Source organism: Metopolophium dirhodum, chromosome 8 (assembly GCF_019925205.1).
Source record: "Metopolophium dirhodum isolate CAU chromosome 8, ASM1992520v1, whole genome shotgun sequence".
Classification (NCBI taxonomy): Eukaryota; Metazoa; Arthropoda; class Insecta; order Hemiptera; family Aphididae; genus Metopolophium; species Metopolophium dirhodum.
In genome coordinates this window covers 15043827-15062456 of record NC_083567.1, presented here as the reverse complement: position 1 = coordinate 15062456, position 18630 = coordinate 15043827, and the positions used below count along the sequence as shown (strand labels likewise).

General features: G+C 27.2%; 1 protein-coding gene across 1 annotated transcript; it reads left to right on the top strand.

The window, feature by feature from the left end:
- The first annotated feature begins 9244 nt into the window (after positions 1–9244).
- On the top strand, positions 9245–17878 carry LOC132951115 (carboxypeptidase E-like). The gene is made up of 10 exons (XM_061022832.1): positions 9245–9456; positions 9626–9870; positions 9960–10156; positions 10229–10384; positions 10859–11025; positions 11133–11269; positions 15298–15437; positions 16889–17015; positions 17146–17294; positions 17427–17878. Exons 1-10 carry the CDS (start codon positions 9428–9430, stop codon positions 17511–17513), a joined length of 1434 nt encoding a protein of 477 aa, XP_060878815.1. The 5' UTR covers positions 9245–9427; the 3' UTR covers positions 17514–17878.
- Positions 17879–18630: the final 752 nt, after the last annotated feature.

Below are 18630 nucleotides of genomic sequence, written 5' to 3'. Positions count from 1 at the left end.
CGCGTTTATCGTTAACCTTAACATAAAAATGTATCGTACAACAATATTTATATATATAAATGTGTCCTGGTTTCCTTATAGACAATAATAATTAGTATAGATATAACTGTATTAAGTAAGCAATAAAGTTCCTTTATCACAGTTCTGCTATATAATAAAAAATGTCCTGACAGTGTCATTGAAGGTTTTTTATTTTAAATAGGTAATTTAATACATATATTTTGGTCATAGACAGCTTTGCAAATAAGCAGAAGTTTCTTTTAAAATTTATCATAATAATTTATATTATGAATACCGGTTTATGGTAATGTTAATATTATATTTAAAAATATATACCAACCAGGATTATACTACTTATATTAGAATTAAAAAATGTTGTATTTTGATTTACTTTTTTTACGAAAAATTGATAGTATTTGATGTAGGAAGTAGCTAAGTGAAGTTCTTAAATTTTAATTCCATAGTTATAACCTTAAACCTAGTAAAGTAGTAATTGTAGTACAATCAAAGTTAATTAAGTAACTATGTAAGCATCGCGTGTTTTCATATGCGTAGTATTATAATGTACGTATATATTGTAAGAATATAATATAATAATATAATCTTATAAGATGGTTGGAAGAGGGAATAATGCCATACTCAGCTTTAAAGCTACTTAAGTAAGTACTACCTACTAAGAAACAGAGTATGTAAAAAAATATTGGTAAATTGTTCCTCTCGGTCAAAAAAAAAAAAACAAAAATTGATAACTGAATTTGCCATTGCAAGTACTGCAGCTGTCCATGCAGTCGGCGCCTAACGAGGTACCTACGTATGGTTTTCGTTTTCTCTTAGGCGTCGGAATAATATGGCTTACGAGTTGCTTACAATATTATTATAGGTATGATCTAGTGCCGTAGCCTGGCAAGGAAAGGGGGCAATGGGGTAGAGTGCATCATAAAGTATCATAGAGTGTATCATATAACTCATAAAGTAACATAAGTTCCACAAAAACTAAAGAAAAAAAATTAAGTGCCCCCACAAAAAATTTTCTGGTTACAGCACTGGTTTGCAGGGGCGTGGGGATACAAGAGGGGATGTGGGTGTCAGATCCACCCCACCCCCATTAGGCCTTTTTTTAAATTTTATAAAATACTGTTCTCAGTGTTTGCGCATTAGGAAACCTATAAGGAAACATAAAAAAAAATAAATAATTTGAGAATTATAATTGTTTAATTTGGGAGCGTTATTTCAACTTTTTGAAATGTATGCTAACTGTTATAGGTTGGCTAAAAAATTGTCAGCAGACCAATATATATATATTTTACTATACAGTATTAGAATTATTACAAAAAGAATGTTTTTCACGGTACGCTCGAAAATTAGAATCTTCATATTTTAAATATAATAATCTAATATATTATTATAATATCAATTATCATCAATAATAAAATAATACTATACCTAATATTATTATTATTATTAGGCTAATAATACTATGTTTGTACTTAAACTATTCAAACTTAAATTTAAATATTTATAGACACATTTGTACCTAATTATATATTACATTATATTACCTATATTTTGTCATTTGTTCTTTTAATGCGCGCATAGGACATAGGTACCGGGTTTAAATTTTTTTCCTGATCCCCCCCCCCACCATACAAAAATTATGTATACGTCACTGCTGGTATGATCTTTATGCCTGGTCATCGATCACCCACGAGCCACCCTTTCGAGGATTCTCCGTGTTATCACCGAATTGACAATATTTTAAATATCATGATTATTATATCAATATTACCAGCTAAATTATACGTATCAGCAATCTAGCGATTCGCGTTGTGCGGTACCGTCGCGGATGTTATTCGCAATGTGGTTCCCGGAAACTGTTACTTTGTGTATGTATTAATATTATATTCTGATGACATACTATCAAGGTCGATAGCCTAAAACCATCGATACAAATACACCAGAAACTGGGCTTCGCGTAAATCGTGATGTAATTATCTTGATGCGGTGTTATAATGCAATCACGTCGTATCGACATCTTGTTACGTATTTAATTTCGCGTGAAATTGATATTGTATATTGTATACAGGAAGATTCCTCTAACTCTTTATCTCAAAAAGTTCTTAACAATATTTTTCCCCATCATTTTTATTCATTGTTCATCAACTTTTTTTTTGAAAAAAACCTATAATTATTTGTTACAATTTTGTTCTCATCATTTTTCGTTTTTTAGATTCTGAGCGAAGCGATGAATGTATTGATTCTACAATGATGTATGTTTTTTTTTTTAATTTTTTAATTTTTTTTTAATTTTTTTTTAATTTTTGTGTCTGTCATCACCTTTTAGGACAGTAAAAGTACTTGGATTTTCTTCAATAGTAACTTTTCTGATAGGAAAGTGAATCTAGTTGGTACTTTGGGGGGTCAAAAGTAAAAATTTCCCAATAGTTTTCAAACGCGGCGTGAAAAACAAAAGAAAAATTAAGGAAAAACGGGAATTTTTACGCAAAATCTGTTTTTGAGAAAATCGATTTTGGTTTTTGATACAACCCTAAAACAAATGAGGTACATGCAATTTTGACTGAATGTTTATATTAGCATTTTCTATACACCATAAAATTTACAAAATATTTTGACTCTTTTTGAGCTGTTTACGGCCATTGTCAGTTTTCAATTTTTTTAGTTTTTTTTTCTATAAATATCAATAAAGTTTTATCTGTTGAGTAAAAAAGCTTAAAAATTTAATAGAAGGCTCCTAGGTTATTGTTTCAAAGGCAGATGAAAAAAATTAAAAATCCTTAGTCACAGTTTTTAATTATAAGCATTTAAAGTTCAAATTTTGACAAAATACGGAAAAATCACGAAAAATAGCAAATTATTTTGATGAGAATTCATAAAAATTTTTCTTTTCAAATCTAAGATTTGAAAATGTAATATAAGATTACTCATAAGTTTGTCTACTTTTATCAAAAAAAAAATGTCTAGAAGAAACTTAAATTAAATTTTTATGAGCGTCTGAAATTTATATTTTTACAACATTTGATATTTACTCGATTTCTCATGTAACAATTTTCTTATTTTATTGTAATTAAAAAACGAATGACTGTAGATACCTACTTGAAAATTTCACTGAATGTTTATATTAGCATTTTCTATACACCATAAAATGTTGAAAATATTTTGACTCTTTTTGAGCTGTTTACGGACATTGTCAGTTTTCAATTTTTTTAGTTTTTTTTCTATAAATATCAATAAATTTTTATTTGTTGGGTAAAAAAGCGTGAAAATTTAATATAAGGCTCCTGATATATCGTTCTAATAGCAGTTGAAAAATATTAAAAATACATAGGCACAATTTTTTTTTATAAGCATTTAAAGTTCAAATTTTGACAACATTTATCAAATTTATAATTTATTAATTATTTTTTAGTTAAAAATTTATAAATTTTTAACTTTTATGGCTAAGGATTGAAAATTTAAAACAAGGCTCCACGTAAATAGGTTATATATAAATTACTTTATTCACAACAATATCATCAAATATACTTGGTAAAATCATAGGCTGACTGACCGTTTTCGCTCAGAATCGTTTTTCTTATACAATGATATTATATCATTGAATTCAAATTTAACACCATCCATTACAGTGACCCACTTGTAACCTACCGTACAGCAGAGCGACATCCACTTATCCACCTTTTGGTAATTGATTTTACTAATAGGACTACGGACTACGGTAGTTAGAATACATTTTTGCCGAATATCAGACGCTCATAAAAATTTAATTTAAGTTTCTTCTAGACATTTTTTTTTTTGATAAAGGTAGACAAACTTATGAGTAATCTTATATTACATTTTAAAATCTTAGATTTAAAAAGAAAAATTTTTATGAATTCTCAACTCAAAATAATTTGCTATTTTTCGTGATTTTTCCGTATTTTGTCAAAATTTGAACTTTAAATGCTTATAAATAAAAACTGTGACTAAGGATTTTTAATTTTTTTCATCTGCCTTTGAAACAATAACCTAGGCGCCTTCTATTAAATTTTCAAGCTTTTTTACTCAACAGATAAAATTTTATTGATATTTATAGAAAAAAAAACTAAAAAAATTGAAAACTGACAATGGCCGTAAACAGCTCAAAAAGAGTCAAAATATTTTGTACATTTTATGATGTATAGAAAATGCTAATATAAACATTCAGTCAAAATTTCATGTCCCTACGGTCATTTGTTTTAGAGTTACACCAAAAACCAAAATCGATTTTCTCGAAAACAGATTTTGCGTAAAAATTCCCGTTTTTTCTTAATTTTTCTTTTGTTTTTCACGTCGCTTTTGACCCCCCAAAGTACCAACTAGATTCACATTCCTATCAGAAAAGTTACTATTGAAGAAAATCCAAGCACTTTTACTGTCCTAAAAGGTGATGACAGACACAAAAATAAAAATAAAAAAAAAATAAAAAAAAAAACACACATCATTGTAAAATCAATACATTCATCGCTTCGCTCAGAATCTAAAATACTAACTATATATAATAGCATTATAATAATATATATAGCTATATCATAAAATATACTAAGTAATATTTAGGCTGATATACCATTTTGGTGTCTTCGCTATCAGGATCAATTTTTATACGCCCCTTTTTCTGTTAATTTAAAAATAATAATAATAAGTACTTACTCTAATAATTCAAAAAGTTCTATTTTTGCTTTTCAGTGCATCTTTTGCTTATTGAATCATGCTTATAAGTTAGCTAATAGCTATATGTTATTTATATATTATAATGTGTAATGTGTATATTATATTAAATAGGTAGGTACTGTAGTGCAGTACATTTCACTGTAGGTACTTTTGCTCGTTTTAGGCATTATTAATAATAATAAATAATCTAATAAATAAATATACCTTCTTACTTTAGTAAGAACTTTACTTTAGTTAATTAAACTCCAACTAGGTGTTTCTGTAACCGAACATAAAATCTATTATATCTATTATATACCTAATGCCTAATGGCTAATACCTACAAACTATGATAGGATTATTTAGATTTATTTATGATATTTTTCGTAATATTCTCTTATACGGTTATAGGAATACAGTATTTGTAAGTATCAGTAACTGTAATTTCACAAACGTAGGAGACGATTATAATATTATATTATTTCCTCTGAAGTCGGGTAACTAGAAAAATTAGATTCTACCGAGGCAGCATTGGCGATATTGAATTGTATCTATCCGCCTACATGGATTGTAGATAAGAAATAATTTCAAATATCGATATTGCGTATAGAAATAATTGGATTTTCGATGTATAAAACTAATTATACGTCTTACAATGAAAAATGACGGAAAAACGTTATTTACATATTTTGCGTTTATACGCCATTCAGGCACGGACTGTTAAATAGGACATGGGATGGAACATCAAATTTTCGGACAAATAACAAAATGTTTTGGGGCAAATTTAAAATAAACGTATTCTATAAAATATCACAATATATAATTTTTTTTTAATACAATATATAAACATGTTAAGAAACGTAAATAGGTAGGGGAACACGGGGTAAAACCGATACGGAAGCAAAACCGATATTGCTTATTTCGCATTATTTTATGGATGAAAATTATCAGTATTAAATTTATTTCATTCCTTATCGTGAAACATGTTGTTATCACTGTTAACATCAACTGCAACGTTTTGGTTTGAATTGTTATTCGATAACGAATAGTGATGGGCAAATTCCCGGAAATATTTCCAACACCTGGAATTTCCCGGGAATATACTAAGTTTTAAAATATTGATCATAGGTTTCAGTTTTAAATTAAACTTATGGTTTTAAATTTGTGAATGATCCAAATGATAGCTCATTATTGATATTATGTCAGTTTAGATATTTATTCTTTAAAAAAAGTTATTAATAGTAACTAAAATTTAATTTTTTAATTAGTACAATAATGATCACAAAATAAACAATCCAACTTTCATTTATCCATGTTAAAAAAATAAAAATAAACATACTGAAATTGAAATACTGAACAACATAAAAATAAAAAATTTTTTTTTTTTTAAGAAATTTCCTGAGAGGTTGGGGAATATTCCTAATGGCACATCACTAATTACGAACATTTTAAAGTTAATTATTATTATTATTATTACATATTTTGAATTTAAGATTTAACAATGATAGAACTATTATACTACAATTTATTATCATACTCGTCTAGTATGAATCTACAACTTGTAAAGACTGTTTTGCAATCACTAACTTATTTTTATCTAATAATATTGTGTAAGTTATCAACAATTTCATAAAAAATAAAATTCGGGGCAAAACCGATGGGGCAAACCCGATTGCTCATCAGTTTTTATAATGCTTGATAATTGCTATCTATTTATTATACGTTAGGATTAGGTACACCAACCTATAGTAATCAATTATTTTATTTTATTAAAAACAACTTGTGTTGTTAAAATTTGTTTTTATTTTGGTTTTATTGAATATTAAATAAGTTATAAATGTCTTATAATACATAGGTAATTTATGAAACCTCTTCTACTATACTTACGATACTTAAATACTATGGTTATTTGTATTTGGCTTAGTAAGTTCCTTTGAAAAAAAGGTTAATATTATATTTTTCTCCATCATTATTTTAGTAAGTACCTGTTATACCATGCATCGGTATTGCCCCATTACAAATCGGTTTTGCCCCAGTATCGGGGCAAAACCGATAACATTTAAAAAATAGTAAATGGCTTGTTAAAAAATAAATATGAATGATATTCACTGTATTGTTATTCAATATTTAAACAAGAAGTTACTTAATACAACTGCGCAAATAGATCAAGTTTTATTTTAAGATCCTGAATTATTATGAAAATATTCATGTTCTCAGTCAGTTTTGCCCCGTGTTTCCCTACTAAGTGAACACTGCACAGTTGTAAGTGAACAAACATAATTTTATTCATACAAAATAAAAGTAAAAATTATATCATGTACTATGTAGGTTAGGTTAGGTTAGGTTACACGTAAGGTACCTACTGAAATACCTATTTCTCCCGAATATTTTATTTGTATTATGTTATATTAGGTAGGTACTTAAAATTATGGGTACCTGTGTTTCACGTGTAAAAAAAACAGGATGAATTACCAATAAGTATGCTCACCCCTGGATTTCTTTTAGTGATATAATATTCAAATTCTAATTTTTAAATTTTAAATAAGTTACACTTACCTATTATTTAAAGACCATAGTTTAATATTTTGAATTTGTATGCCATTTAAGGAACTTCTTGTGGCAATACAAGCTTATTTTTTTGAGAATCACCAATTGGCAATTATTACTGTAAATTTACATACACTCTTTAGAACATGTTGTTGTAAATTGAAATATTCAAAAGGGTAGTTTCTGAGTTATGATTCACCTATGTATGATAAAATCTACTAAAGTTCGTGATGATAATTGGAAATATGAGAAGCTTAGTAACTCAGAAAATACTCGTTTGATTTTTAATTTAATTAGATGCATCAACGTTTTTTGAAATATCAATTACTTAACAATTTACAGCAAAAAAGAGTGGCACTGGTTCTCATTTGAAAAAATAAGTTTATATCAACACTAAACATTCCTTAAATGGTAGGTAAACAAAATCTGTGTACTTAAAAACATATTATATACTTTTTAATTCAGAATTTGCTTGATGAATCATCCCGTAAACATGTCGATACATTACGCACACTGCACAAATATAGGAAACCGAGACAGACTTGTCTAAATATCTACTAAAACGGATTTGAGACCCTAGATCTTTCAATAAACATCGCAGTTTCAAGGCTATTATCAATTCACGAAACCGCGAAGGTACTTACTGTAAAATATAAATATAATTTATAAATTAGTATGCAATGTGTATCACAAATTAACAAATCAAAAGTTAAGGTTAAAACCAAAATAAATAATAATTACAAAATACAGGTATCTACACCACTGGCAATTCACAGCAGTTTTATCATATTAATATATTATGGCTTAAAGGCATAAACACAAAAAAAAACTTATTTGACTTGTATATCCCATTATCACAAGTATATCAAAAAGATTTAATACATTATTTGTAACTAATACTACAAAGTACAAAGTACCTATAGCCTTTAATATTACTATTTATTAATGATTGGTCTTTAAAATCGATCAAAACGTGAGCTATATAATATAACCTTTTGATATAGGTAGTAGCTGCTTATACTTTTGTTAAATAGGTAGTTTTATACAACTATAATGATTATACAAAAGGAAGTAGACAAATAATGTTTATATTTCTTATTTGTATAACCTCGGTATGGTATTAATTGAATTGTAATGGTTTGTAAATAGTAATACATATTAACTATATACCTAATATTATTCAAAGCTACTAGCTAAACGACGCTTTAGTTGTGACGAGTAACGACGTTAGTTTACCTTATTACGTCAGTAAGTCGAAACAAATATTTCATAATATCAACTGTTGATGTTCATTGTAAATGTACACAATATATTCATGTATGTTTATTGATTTGTTTATGTTTTAATAAATGCTGAACCCAAAATCAGTAATCCAATAGTGCTGAGCTCCGCTAACACAGTAGATAACACTCGAACGGTTAGTATTCTTTATATTGCGAATAAATATTAATTACACTTGTTGTAATTCTTGTCTAACGATAACTAATAGGATTTAAATATATTTGTATACATAATATAGGGTATTTGGTATATAAAAATAATTAATATAGTAAGTAATAAGTATATACACTTAAATTCTCAATTGCTGTTTTCGATTTTGGTTATATAAGTATAACCTATAGTCTATACCTATCTAGCTATATTAACATTCTGGGTTGCCCACTGTCCCATTTTATTGAAGCAACTATCTTAGATGCATGTTAAAATATTTCACCAATTGAAAAGTACAGAGAAAATAGATGGGCAATTAATGGTCATTGTATTACGAAAGTCGTAGGAAAGCTGGCGATGCTTTTGTGATATTTTGTTAAACACATTCAAATTATACATGTAAACGAGGTGAACGTATTTTTAAACTATGGTAATTATTAAATGTTTTGCTTTAACAACAGAAAAAAAATTGTGGCCACAGGTCTTGACGTAATAACGTATACTCGGCGCGAAATCAATATATATTATTGTAGAAGCCCCGGTGGGTGGGACGGACTTGCTGTATACACGTTTTGAGCATGCTCAGACCGAGAGCTTGCATTGCCATTCTGTTATAGCCAGCTGGACGTTACTGCTGCTGTAGAAGTTATCCGTAGTCACACGCCATTCCGGAGAACTATTAAATATATAATTCATTATATTATAATAATCCAATAATAACCACACCGGAGCAATATTAAACGCTGCAATGTCCTATTATTAAACCATAATGATCAATAAACGAATCCAGATGTTCGGGTAAGAATTGATTTTAATTATTATTTTGTTCACATAATTCACATAATTCAAAATTAACAGACTTATTAGTTATTAATTATTATAATTAACAATAGCAATATTACCTATTGTACACAAATGTATTTATACATATGTTATATACCTATTACCTATATATAATATTATGCAGATCACCCGCAGCGTCGGTGTGGGCTTTATTGTGGTTAGCCGTTTTTGCGATTAACGCAAATTCGTCCGAACTAAAGGAGTTCCAATTCAAGCACCACAACAATGAAGAAATATACGATGCCATTTTGCAAATACGGGAAAAATGCCCAAGCATCACTAGTCTGTACAGGCTGTCGGAAGACTCCGTAGAAGGCCGTCCACTTTTAGTCGTCGTGTTTTCAATTCATCCAACTTACCATAAACCAAGTACTTACATTTTTTACTAATTGTACGACTATACCTACATATTTAATAATTTTAAAAATCACGCGTTAACGTTCATCGAATTTCTATAGTGGATCCAGAGTTCAAATATATAGCTAACATGCATGGTAACGAAGTACTCGGAAGGGAGCTACTGTTGAAATTGGCGGATTACTTTTGTGATGAGTATAAAGCCGGAAACGAGGAAATAGTAAAATTAATTACCAAAACTAGGATTCACCTAATGCCGACAATGAATCCTGACGGATGGCAAAGATCAACAGATGATGTATAAAATTATTCGTTTACATTGCGATTGCATAACAATGATTTAAATAAATTTGTGAACTCATACATTTAGGGAGGCAGCAACTATTTAATTGGGAGAGACAACGCTGAGGGTGTGGATTTAAACAGAAATTTCCCAGATTTAGACCGAATCGTTTTTGATAACGAAGCATATTACAAAGACATCAACAATCATTTAATGCAAATGGTGGATAATTTGGAACAACCGGTAATTGCTATTTTTAAATTATTTTAATTTTGGTTTTTTTTATTTTCTTTAAAAAAATGTTTTCCATTTATTATTATTGTTATTATAAATTAATTTTTAATTTTATTTATAATAAATTTATTTAATTGCCTTTACCCATAGCACATTTTATTTATTTTATGAAAAACCAAAAAGTTCTTAACTTTTTATAGTTTTATGATTATATCTGTATAAATTACATGCACGTTTTTTTATTATAATAATTAGATTATTTGTTTTGTATACTTATTTTGTTATAGTACAAATACCAATGTACAAAATTAATTTATGGTTTAAAAACTAATGATCTAGTTGTTTTTTAATTAAGGCAAAGTGTAATAAGTTAGTGAAAATTAGTAAAAAGAAATAAGTAGAACATTAAAACATTTTAATGGTGTCAGGACTGGTGTAATGGCATCATTATTATATAATTTGTATACCTGTGCCCGCATATAGGTGCAACCAGAAACCAAGGCTGTAATGCAAATGATTATGTCCATACCGTTCGTGGCTTCAGCTAATCTTCACGGAGGTGATTTAGTTGCCAATTATCCATACGACGCTAGTAGATACGGCAATGTGCAAGGCGAATATGCCACAAGTCCCGACGACGAAACTTTTAAGTAATGTTTTGTCATAAATATTATTTATACATATAAAACGAATACAGTAATACTAACTATGTTATTATATAAGTTAGGTTTATAACGTTTTTTCATATTTTATTTAGATGGTTAGCTTTATCCTATTCAAATTATCACGCAGATATGGCCAATCCAAATAGAATGCCGTGTAGAGGTGGTGACAAAAATTTTGGCAAAGAAGGTGGTATCACTAATGGTGCCAAATGGTATAGTGTTAGAGGAGGTAAGATTTGATTTAATAATTGTTCACATAATAATATTAAATATTTTTTTAAATTGAAATAAATACAATAAATGAATAATTATAGTTTAAAACAATTTTAATGAGGACGAATATATTTACGCGCGAGTATTAATTGTAGTCTGTAGTCTGAACTATATAACCGCGGGGTTATCAATTTATAATTTTAGAATGACACTCATTACTTCGAAACTATATAGGTAAATTTTTGAAAAAAAGATGTTTACTATTATTAAAGTTATAAAAAATCATTGTAGTTTATAAAATTATAAGTATGGTCTATATGTATTGTTAAGGTAGGTAAGCGGAATAGTATAACCAATATTTCGCACTTCATTACATAATTTACCTATCTAAACATAAAATGCTTGTAATGATATGCGTCATTAGCTCAAAACATGTCCTAAATAAATTTGAAAATTGACTAATTAATAAAGCATTTCAATAGTTCTATAATTAGGATAATATTACTAAAAAACTAGGTATCAATTTTAATAATTTTATTTAAAACTATTTGGAATAATAATTTCAACTGGCTATTTGGCTCACGATGAGAAACAACCTATATATATATATTATATATTATGTCATACTATCTATAATATAGGTCCTATAATACTCTTAAATACTATAACTTAAACTATATAGTTACTAGTTAGTATAAGTACCTTTTGTTGGAAAAATATAATTTACGAATAAAAATGTACCTATATGATTTAATTAATGTTATAAGAAATCTTTCCCGAATTATATAGTATAGAATTTTAATTTTTAGCATGTTAATATAAATTATATGTTAATTGGTGAAGGTGACAAAAATGTGACATTTTCGTTCACTAGTTTCAATAGTGTGGCAAGTGTGCTATTAGTTTTGATATTAGAGTGAATTTACTATTATACAAATTTTAGGTAAGTACATTATCTATACTTAAGCAACTACTTTTATTCGATATTTTAATTTTCAGGCGAAATATAAGCATTTTTAATTTGTGATATTTTAAATAATCATATCTTGCTTAAATTAAAATATCGAAAAAAATATCGATGCTCAAGCACTGATAATGTTCTAGCCTAAAATTTTCATAATGGGTCAATTCATTCTAATATCAAAACTAGAAGCCCATTATTGAACCTATAGTGAACTAAAATTAGTTATGTCGTATGCATTGGTGAAAATAGGAGGGATTTAGGGACTAAGTCCCCCCGTCAAATGTCCAATGCCCCCTAAACATTTCCTTCATTTTGTTTTAAGCTTATTTATTTATGCTAAGCCCCCCCCCCCCTAGACCCCCCAAATTGCGCCTATGGAGTATGGTCTACATTCTATAATAATAATTCATAATTATTCATTACTTAATTTAATATTATAATCATCTTACTATACACTATATGGGATGATTCTTTTTAATGTTAACACTTATTATCATAAAATGTGTTTACGTTTTTGAAAATATTTTTTATTTTTTATTTTTCATCTTAACTTTTCTACTTTTCGATTGAAAACAAACATTTTTCAAACATCATATTCTCAAACAGAATATTTTTCTAAGAATTCATAATAAATAAATAAAATCAAACTTCATTCGATAAAGTAATTGCTTATAATAATATCTTATAAAGTTATAAGATTTGACGAACGGAAAAGTGGACGAACCAACCTGTATACCCTCGACACGGCAGGCTGTGTCACACATTCACAAAGCTGGGCATTAACGAGTTAAGAAGTTAAAGTTAAGTTAAAAAGTTAATTTAATTTTAACTTTTTAACTTAACTAGTTACTTTTGGCTTTTCATTAACTTAACTGTTAACTTACTAAATTTCTTTTTTAATTAACGTGAAATTAACGAGATAATTTTTAATTTTAAGAAGTAAGTTAACTTTAGTATTATTATTATTATTAAGTTAAGTTAATTTATTTTGTTTTTGATTTTATTATATTCACTATTTCAGTCTATTTTGTTTTCATTTCAAAAAATATTTACCGTAAATTGTTTAAAGTTAAAAATTTATATCATTTAAATCTAACTTATATGGAAATGCTGTATAAAGTATAAATACTATAGTCTATAATTTAGTTTTGGGTTGGAAAATTTAAGTACGCTAGCGTTGTATAAACAAATTAATTTTTTTTTAATTTAATAAAAAGTTAACAAAAAGTGTGTATTAACTTTTAACTTAACTGAGTTAACCTATAGTTAAATTAACTTTTTACTTATAACTTTTTGTTATTGGTGCATATTAACTTAAGTTAACTGAGTTAAAAAAATCATTAACTTGCCCAGTCTTGCACATTCACACCACTCCGCTAATGCTAATTCAAACTCTAAATACTTATATAAGTTACTAGCTGAATAACCCGGCGTTGCCCGGAAAAAACAATTGATTAATTAATTCCATTTGAGTATAATTCGCTGTGCATATGGAAGCAAAATCATATTATATTTTAATTTTTAGTCATCCCACGTGGCATTGCCGTGAGACTCGCTTATATGGTTGTGAATAGTGTGAACAGTATATTAACAGGTAGGCAATGTACCTGCGGTACAGCTAGGTGGATGATATAATAAAACCTATATTGCTACCTGCAACCAAATGCAACCATTTATAAACAAAAAAAAAAGTTTCAATTTCTACCGTGAATCATAAGATCCCTGTTTGAGTTGTTTGACCACCTCTTTAAAATATGAACATCAGAAAATACTTTCTTATTGTACATCTATATCATTAAAGAAACCACTATCCATGTATCAAGTACGTACGTTTTGTATTTTAAAACCAATTTTGTATATTTAAATTAGATATTGCTTGATAGATGGCGCCACTACTGTAATCGTACAACCCCTTATTTCCACTTTAGGGGTTAAATTTCCAAAAATTCTTTCTTAGCGGACGCCTACATCATAATAGATATCAAAATTTAAGCCCAATCTTAGGTTTGAGCTGTGCGTTGATAGATCAATCAGTCAGCACTCGGCTTACTGTTTTACATAATATACAGATAACCAATTAGCTATTAAAAAATATTGTTTTATGATGAAATAAAATTATGTTCAAAAACTTTTTGATATAATGACAGGATACTTTTAAAAGAATCACTGTATAATATTTATTATAAATTTATAAATAATTATACCGGTTTTGTACAATATAGCATATTAAACAATTTTTTATATTTATACCATATGTACTTTAAGTTTTAATCGCTTAAGATTAATACAATATACAATTAATAAATTAATTAGTAAATAAATACAATTACTATAAATACTTTTTATAACTTACACTTCATTTTTCTTATATTTTATTGTTAATAAACTTAAATATAAAATAAGTTTTATTTTTAAAAATTAAACTGTGAATTATTTTTTGTAGAAATATTTGTTACATCAGGTGTGTAATATGTAAATGGTAAATAAATATGTCTATTTTCATATTGGTATATTGATTAGTGAATATAGGTATTGACGTATTACGTATAATATTGTACAAATAACCAATATATTTTGAACCAACAATGTTGTACATTGCATTTAGTCCATTCTTTATTTCGTTGACAAAAATTATAGCTATTATAGTAGGTAGTATATTATTAAAATTAATAATGGTAAATATAATAAGCTTAAATATTTTTTCGGTTTGCCGTATATTTTTCCCCATAAGATAATAGATAATACATTTTGCAAATTATTAAAATTATTATAATTGCTCCGCTGATGGTAATTATACTTCTCTAATTAAGTTTTTGCATCATATATTTTATTCAATTTAACCTTCAAACCATCCCTGTGGGCTGGGAAATCAAATTATAAAAAGTACCTAATAACTTATAAAAACTAACAACTAATAACAGCGAATGGAGCTGAAGCTATTTTCATAGGCATTTTAATAATGAAAATTTATGAAATTTTGTACTCAACGGTATATGGGCCAATCGAATTGTAATTTTAATAAATGTATGATAACTATGACCACCCAAATCATAAAATTAATATTTAAAATTTGATTTCAGGAATGCAAGACTTTAACTACTTATCTTCCAATGATTTTGAAATTACCTTAGAGCTGGGTTGTGACAAATATACAAAAGAAAGTGAACTAGAAAAAGAATGGAACAGAAACAAAAATGCACTCATCAACTTGATTTGGCAGGTATGTGTCGATAAATTAATTATAATCGTATGTCCAAATCTAAGGAAAAAATTCAGGAGGTAAAGGGTTCTGCTACTTCTGCCCCCATACTCAATGAATTGTTTTTCCACGTACACTCATGTAGTAGACAGAATGATACACAAAGCATGCTCACTCCCATTTTTTCTTTAATAAAGAATTTATCTAAATTCTTATTTTTGTAATTTTTTTGCAAACTTATTACTAAAGGACTATATTTTTAAATATTTCGATTTTACACCATCTAAGGTCCTGTGGCAATACTAACTCATTTATTGAAAACCAATCTTTTTTACTATCAATTACAAAACAGATGATTTTTTTGAAAATGTTGATGTTACTAAATCAGAATTCGAACAAGTAGTTACTGACTTTCTGAGTTATTAAAATGTGTATACTAAAACTAATAGTCTTTAAAAATGGTTTCACAAAACTATAAAATATAGCCATATAGATAACAGTGTCGTAAGCAATCTACCATAATTTTAAATAAACTATTTGTAAGTAGTTTTAGTAGATCACTTACGACACTAGTGACCAGAGCCCGACATGTAGATCGTATACAATTATGGTAGATCGCTTACGATAAAAATATATCTATTATCCAATCTTTAATTTACTGCTTAGAACTTATTATACTCAGACAATTTTTATAAATTATAAAATGTTAATGGATTAAAATTAATTATTATAATTTTCAAATAATTATAGACTTTATAGGTGTAGTCTGCTAAACATAGGTTATCATGGACCTTTATTGCCCTTTAATTATTAGTTCACAATATTAAATTACTGAAAATATACTATTAGTATTTCAATTTAGATACTAATACATAGGTACTTACATCAGTAATACAAAAAATCATCTAATTAACAATTTATGGGAAAAAAGAAGTTGGTGCCACCACAGTACACTCTTTAAACGGTATAAAAATCTAAGTAGGTACTAGAAAATGTGGTCATAATGTATATTCAAAAATTCAAAAATCAGAATTTGAATAAATATATTTAATTTTTGAATTTCCTAAATGATAATTTAGTACCGATGATCCTATTTTGAATATTCAGGATAATGATAAAGCCATTCAAATTTTACTAAACCCTTGTTTTTTACCAGGTACCCGCTTTCTAACTCAAAACAATTTGGATAACCATAAATTATATAATACCTAATACCTATATATGTAATATCTAGGCTCATATTTGAAGTTACCTAGTAAAGATTAAAGTAAATTTATTGGTATAATTTCAACCATTTTAATTTTCGTGCCGACAGATAATACTAACATAAAATAATATTTAGTTACGTACCGTATTTCCAAATAAATTCTTAATAACAGATTAATATTATAATATTTTCTTAGTTTAATTTGTTTTTATATGTTAATATTTTAAATTAATAGTTATTAATTGTATTATTTAAAATGTTTCAGTCACATATCGGAATTAAAGGAATAATTAAAGACGCGGTTACATTAAAACCATTAGTAAATGCATTTATAAAAGTGGTAAATGTTACTAATGGCCAACTGTCACCAATCTTACACGATGTAACTTCCGGTAAATTTAAAATTATTTATAGGTTACAGACATAATATAGTGTATAATGATAGTCTGATATAGTCATATTGTACAATGACATTTTTGTAATGTGTAAAAAATTTGATTCGATATTTTTGGAAAATTTTAGTTCAAGACGGAGACTATTACAGACTGCTCACAGATGGTGATTATCACGTCACGGCTTCCATGGATGGATATTTATCTTCGACTAAATTAGTTACTGTCGAAAACAAACACCATAACGAAGCAAAAGTAATGAACTTTACGTTGCAGCCGGTTAGTTTCAGAAAACGCCTATTTATATTTAACACTAATTTTTTAATTAAATTAAATATAATTTTAATATTTACTCCAGTTAGTTGCTTTAATTGGATATTTAAGTGTTTTAATTATAATATTTATTTTCAGATAATTTCACCCAGTAATTATAGCAAAAAGAAAAAGCGTTTTGCATATTCCAATTCAATCACTGCTGATAAATTACAAATGTTTTAGTACGAATCAATTTTCTTTCAACATTAGTGCCTATACCTCCAATTTGGCACAATTCATAATACCTAATATAATATGCATCAATAAGTATCAACGAAGAGTCTAAATGTCAATACTAGCACAACTTTATTATATTTGTCTTTAGAACTATAGAAGTATAGAGACATAATAGAACTATATACAATTTAATTAAATTGAAATATTACAGTGTTTAACTATTCCCTGAAATTTATACTTCAACTGTTGAGTTGAACTGTTGAACTGTTTAATCGTGTAACGGTCGTGAAAATGTATTATGAAAATATAAATAGTTCAAATTTATTATGATAAGTTTAAAATACAATATATTATTCTTATCTAATCTTAGATTTCTATGTACAATCATTTTTAATTATTATTTATTATTCATCTAATTAGCTAGGTTTAAATAGATATAATACAATTTCCAGTTAAATGGAACAATGCACATTGTTGCTTACAGAATAAAAATATACAGTGTAGTAAAGTGTACATTTTTTGTACCTAATATGATAGGTATATTATATCAAAATACGCACAGTATGCGTGTACTGTTACTACTGCTGTAACAGTTGTACGGGGATTTATCGATTCCGTCGAAACATACAGTTTTGAAAAAAGGTATATTATAATATCAGCTCAGCCGGGCGCCGACTACTGATCCTACTTAGCAGAGCTGTCATCATATCCTTAACAACCTAATAAAGTAATAACTAATAATTAATAACCTATCTATAGTATCTATAATATATATATCATATCGACTTCACCGGCTATCGACTACACAGATTCTTTATAATGACACATTATCTTGAATCACTGGGTAGACACTATAGACACCACTACACCTGCCATGCATTTATATTAAAATAATTAATTTATAATAAGTCATAATTATTATGTTACATTTGTTAATGTATAATATCATGTAGATTGTAGAATTAATTGAAACTATCTATATCTTGATTTATATGATATGTATTATAGCATATAGTGTTATACACTACATCAAATTTAGAATATAATTTGCAAGTACAATTTATTTAAAAATATATATACATAAATATATATATGATTCTATTATAATATGTAATTAAAAATA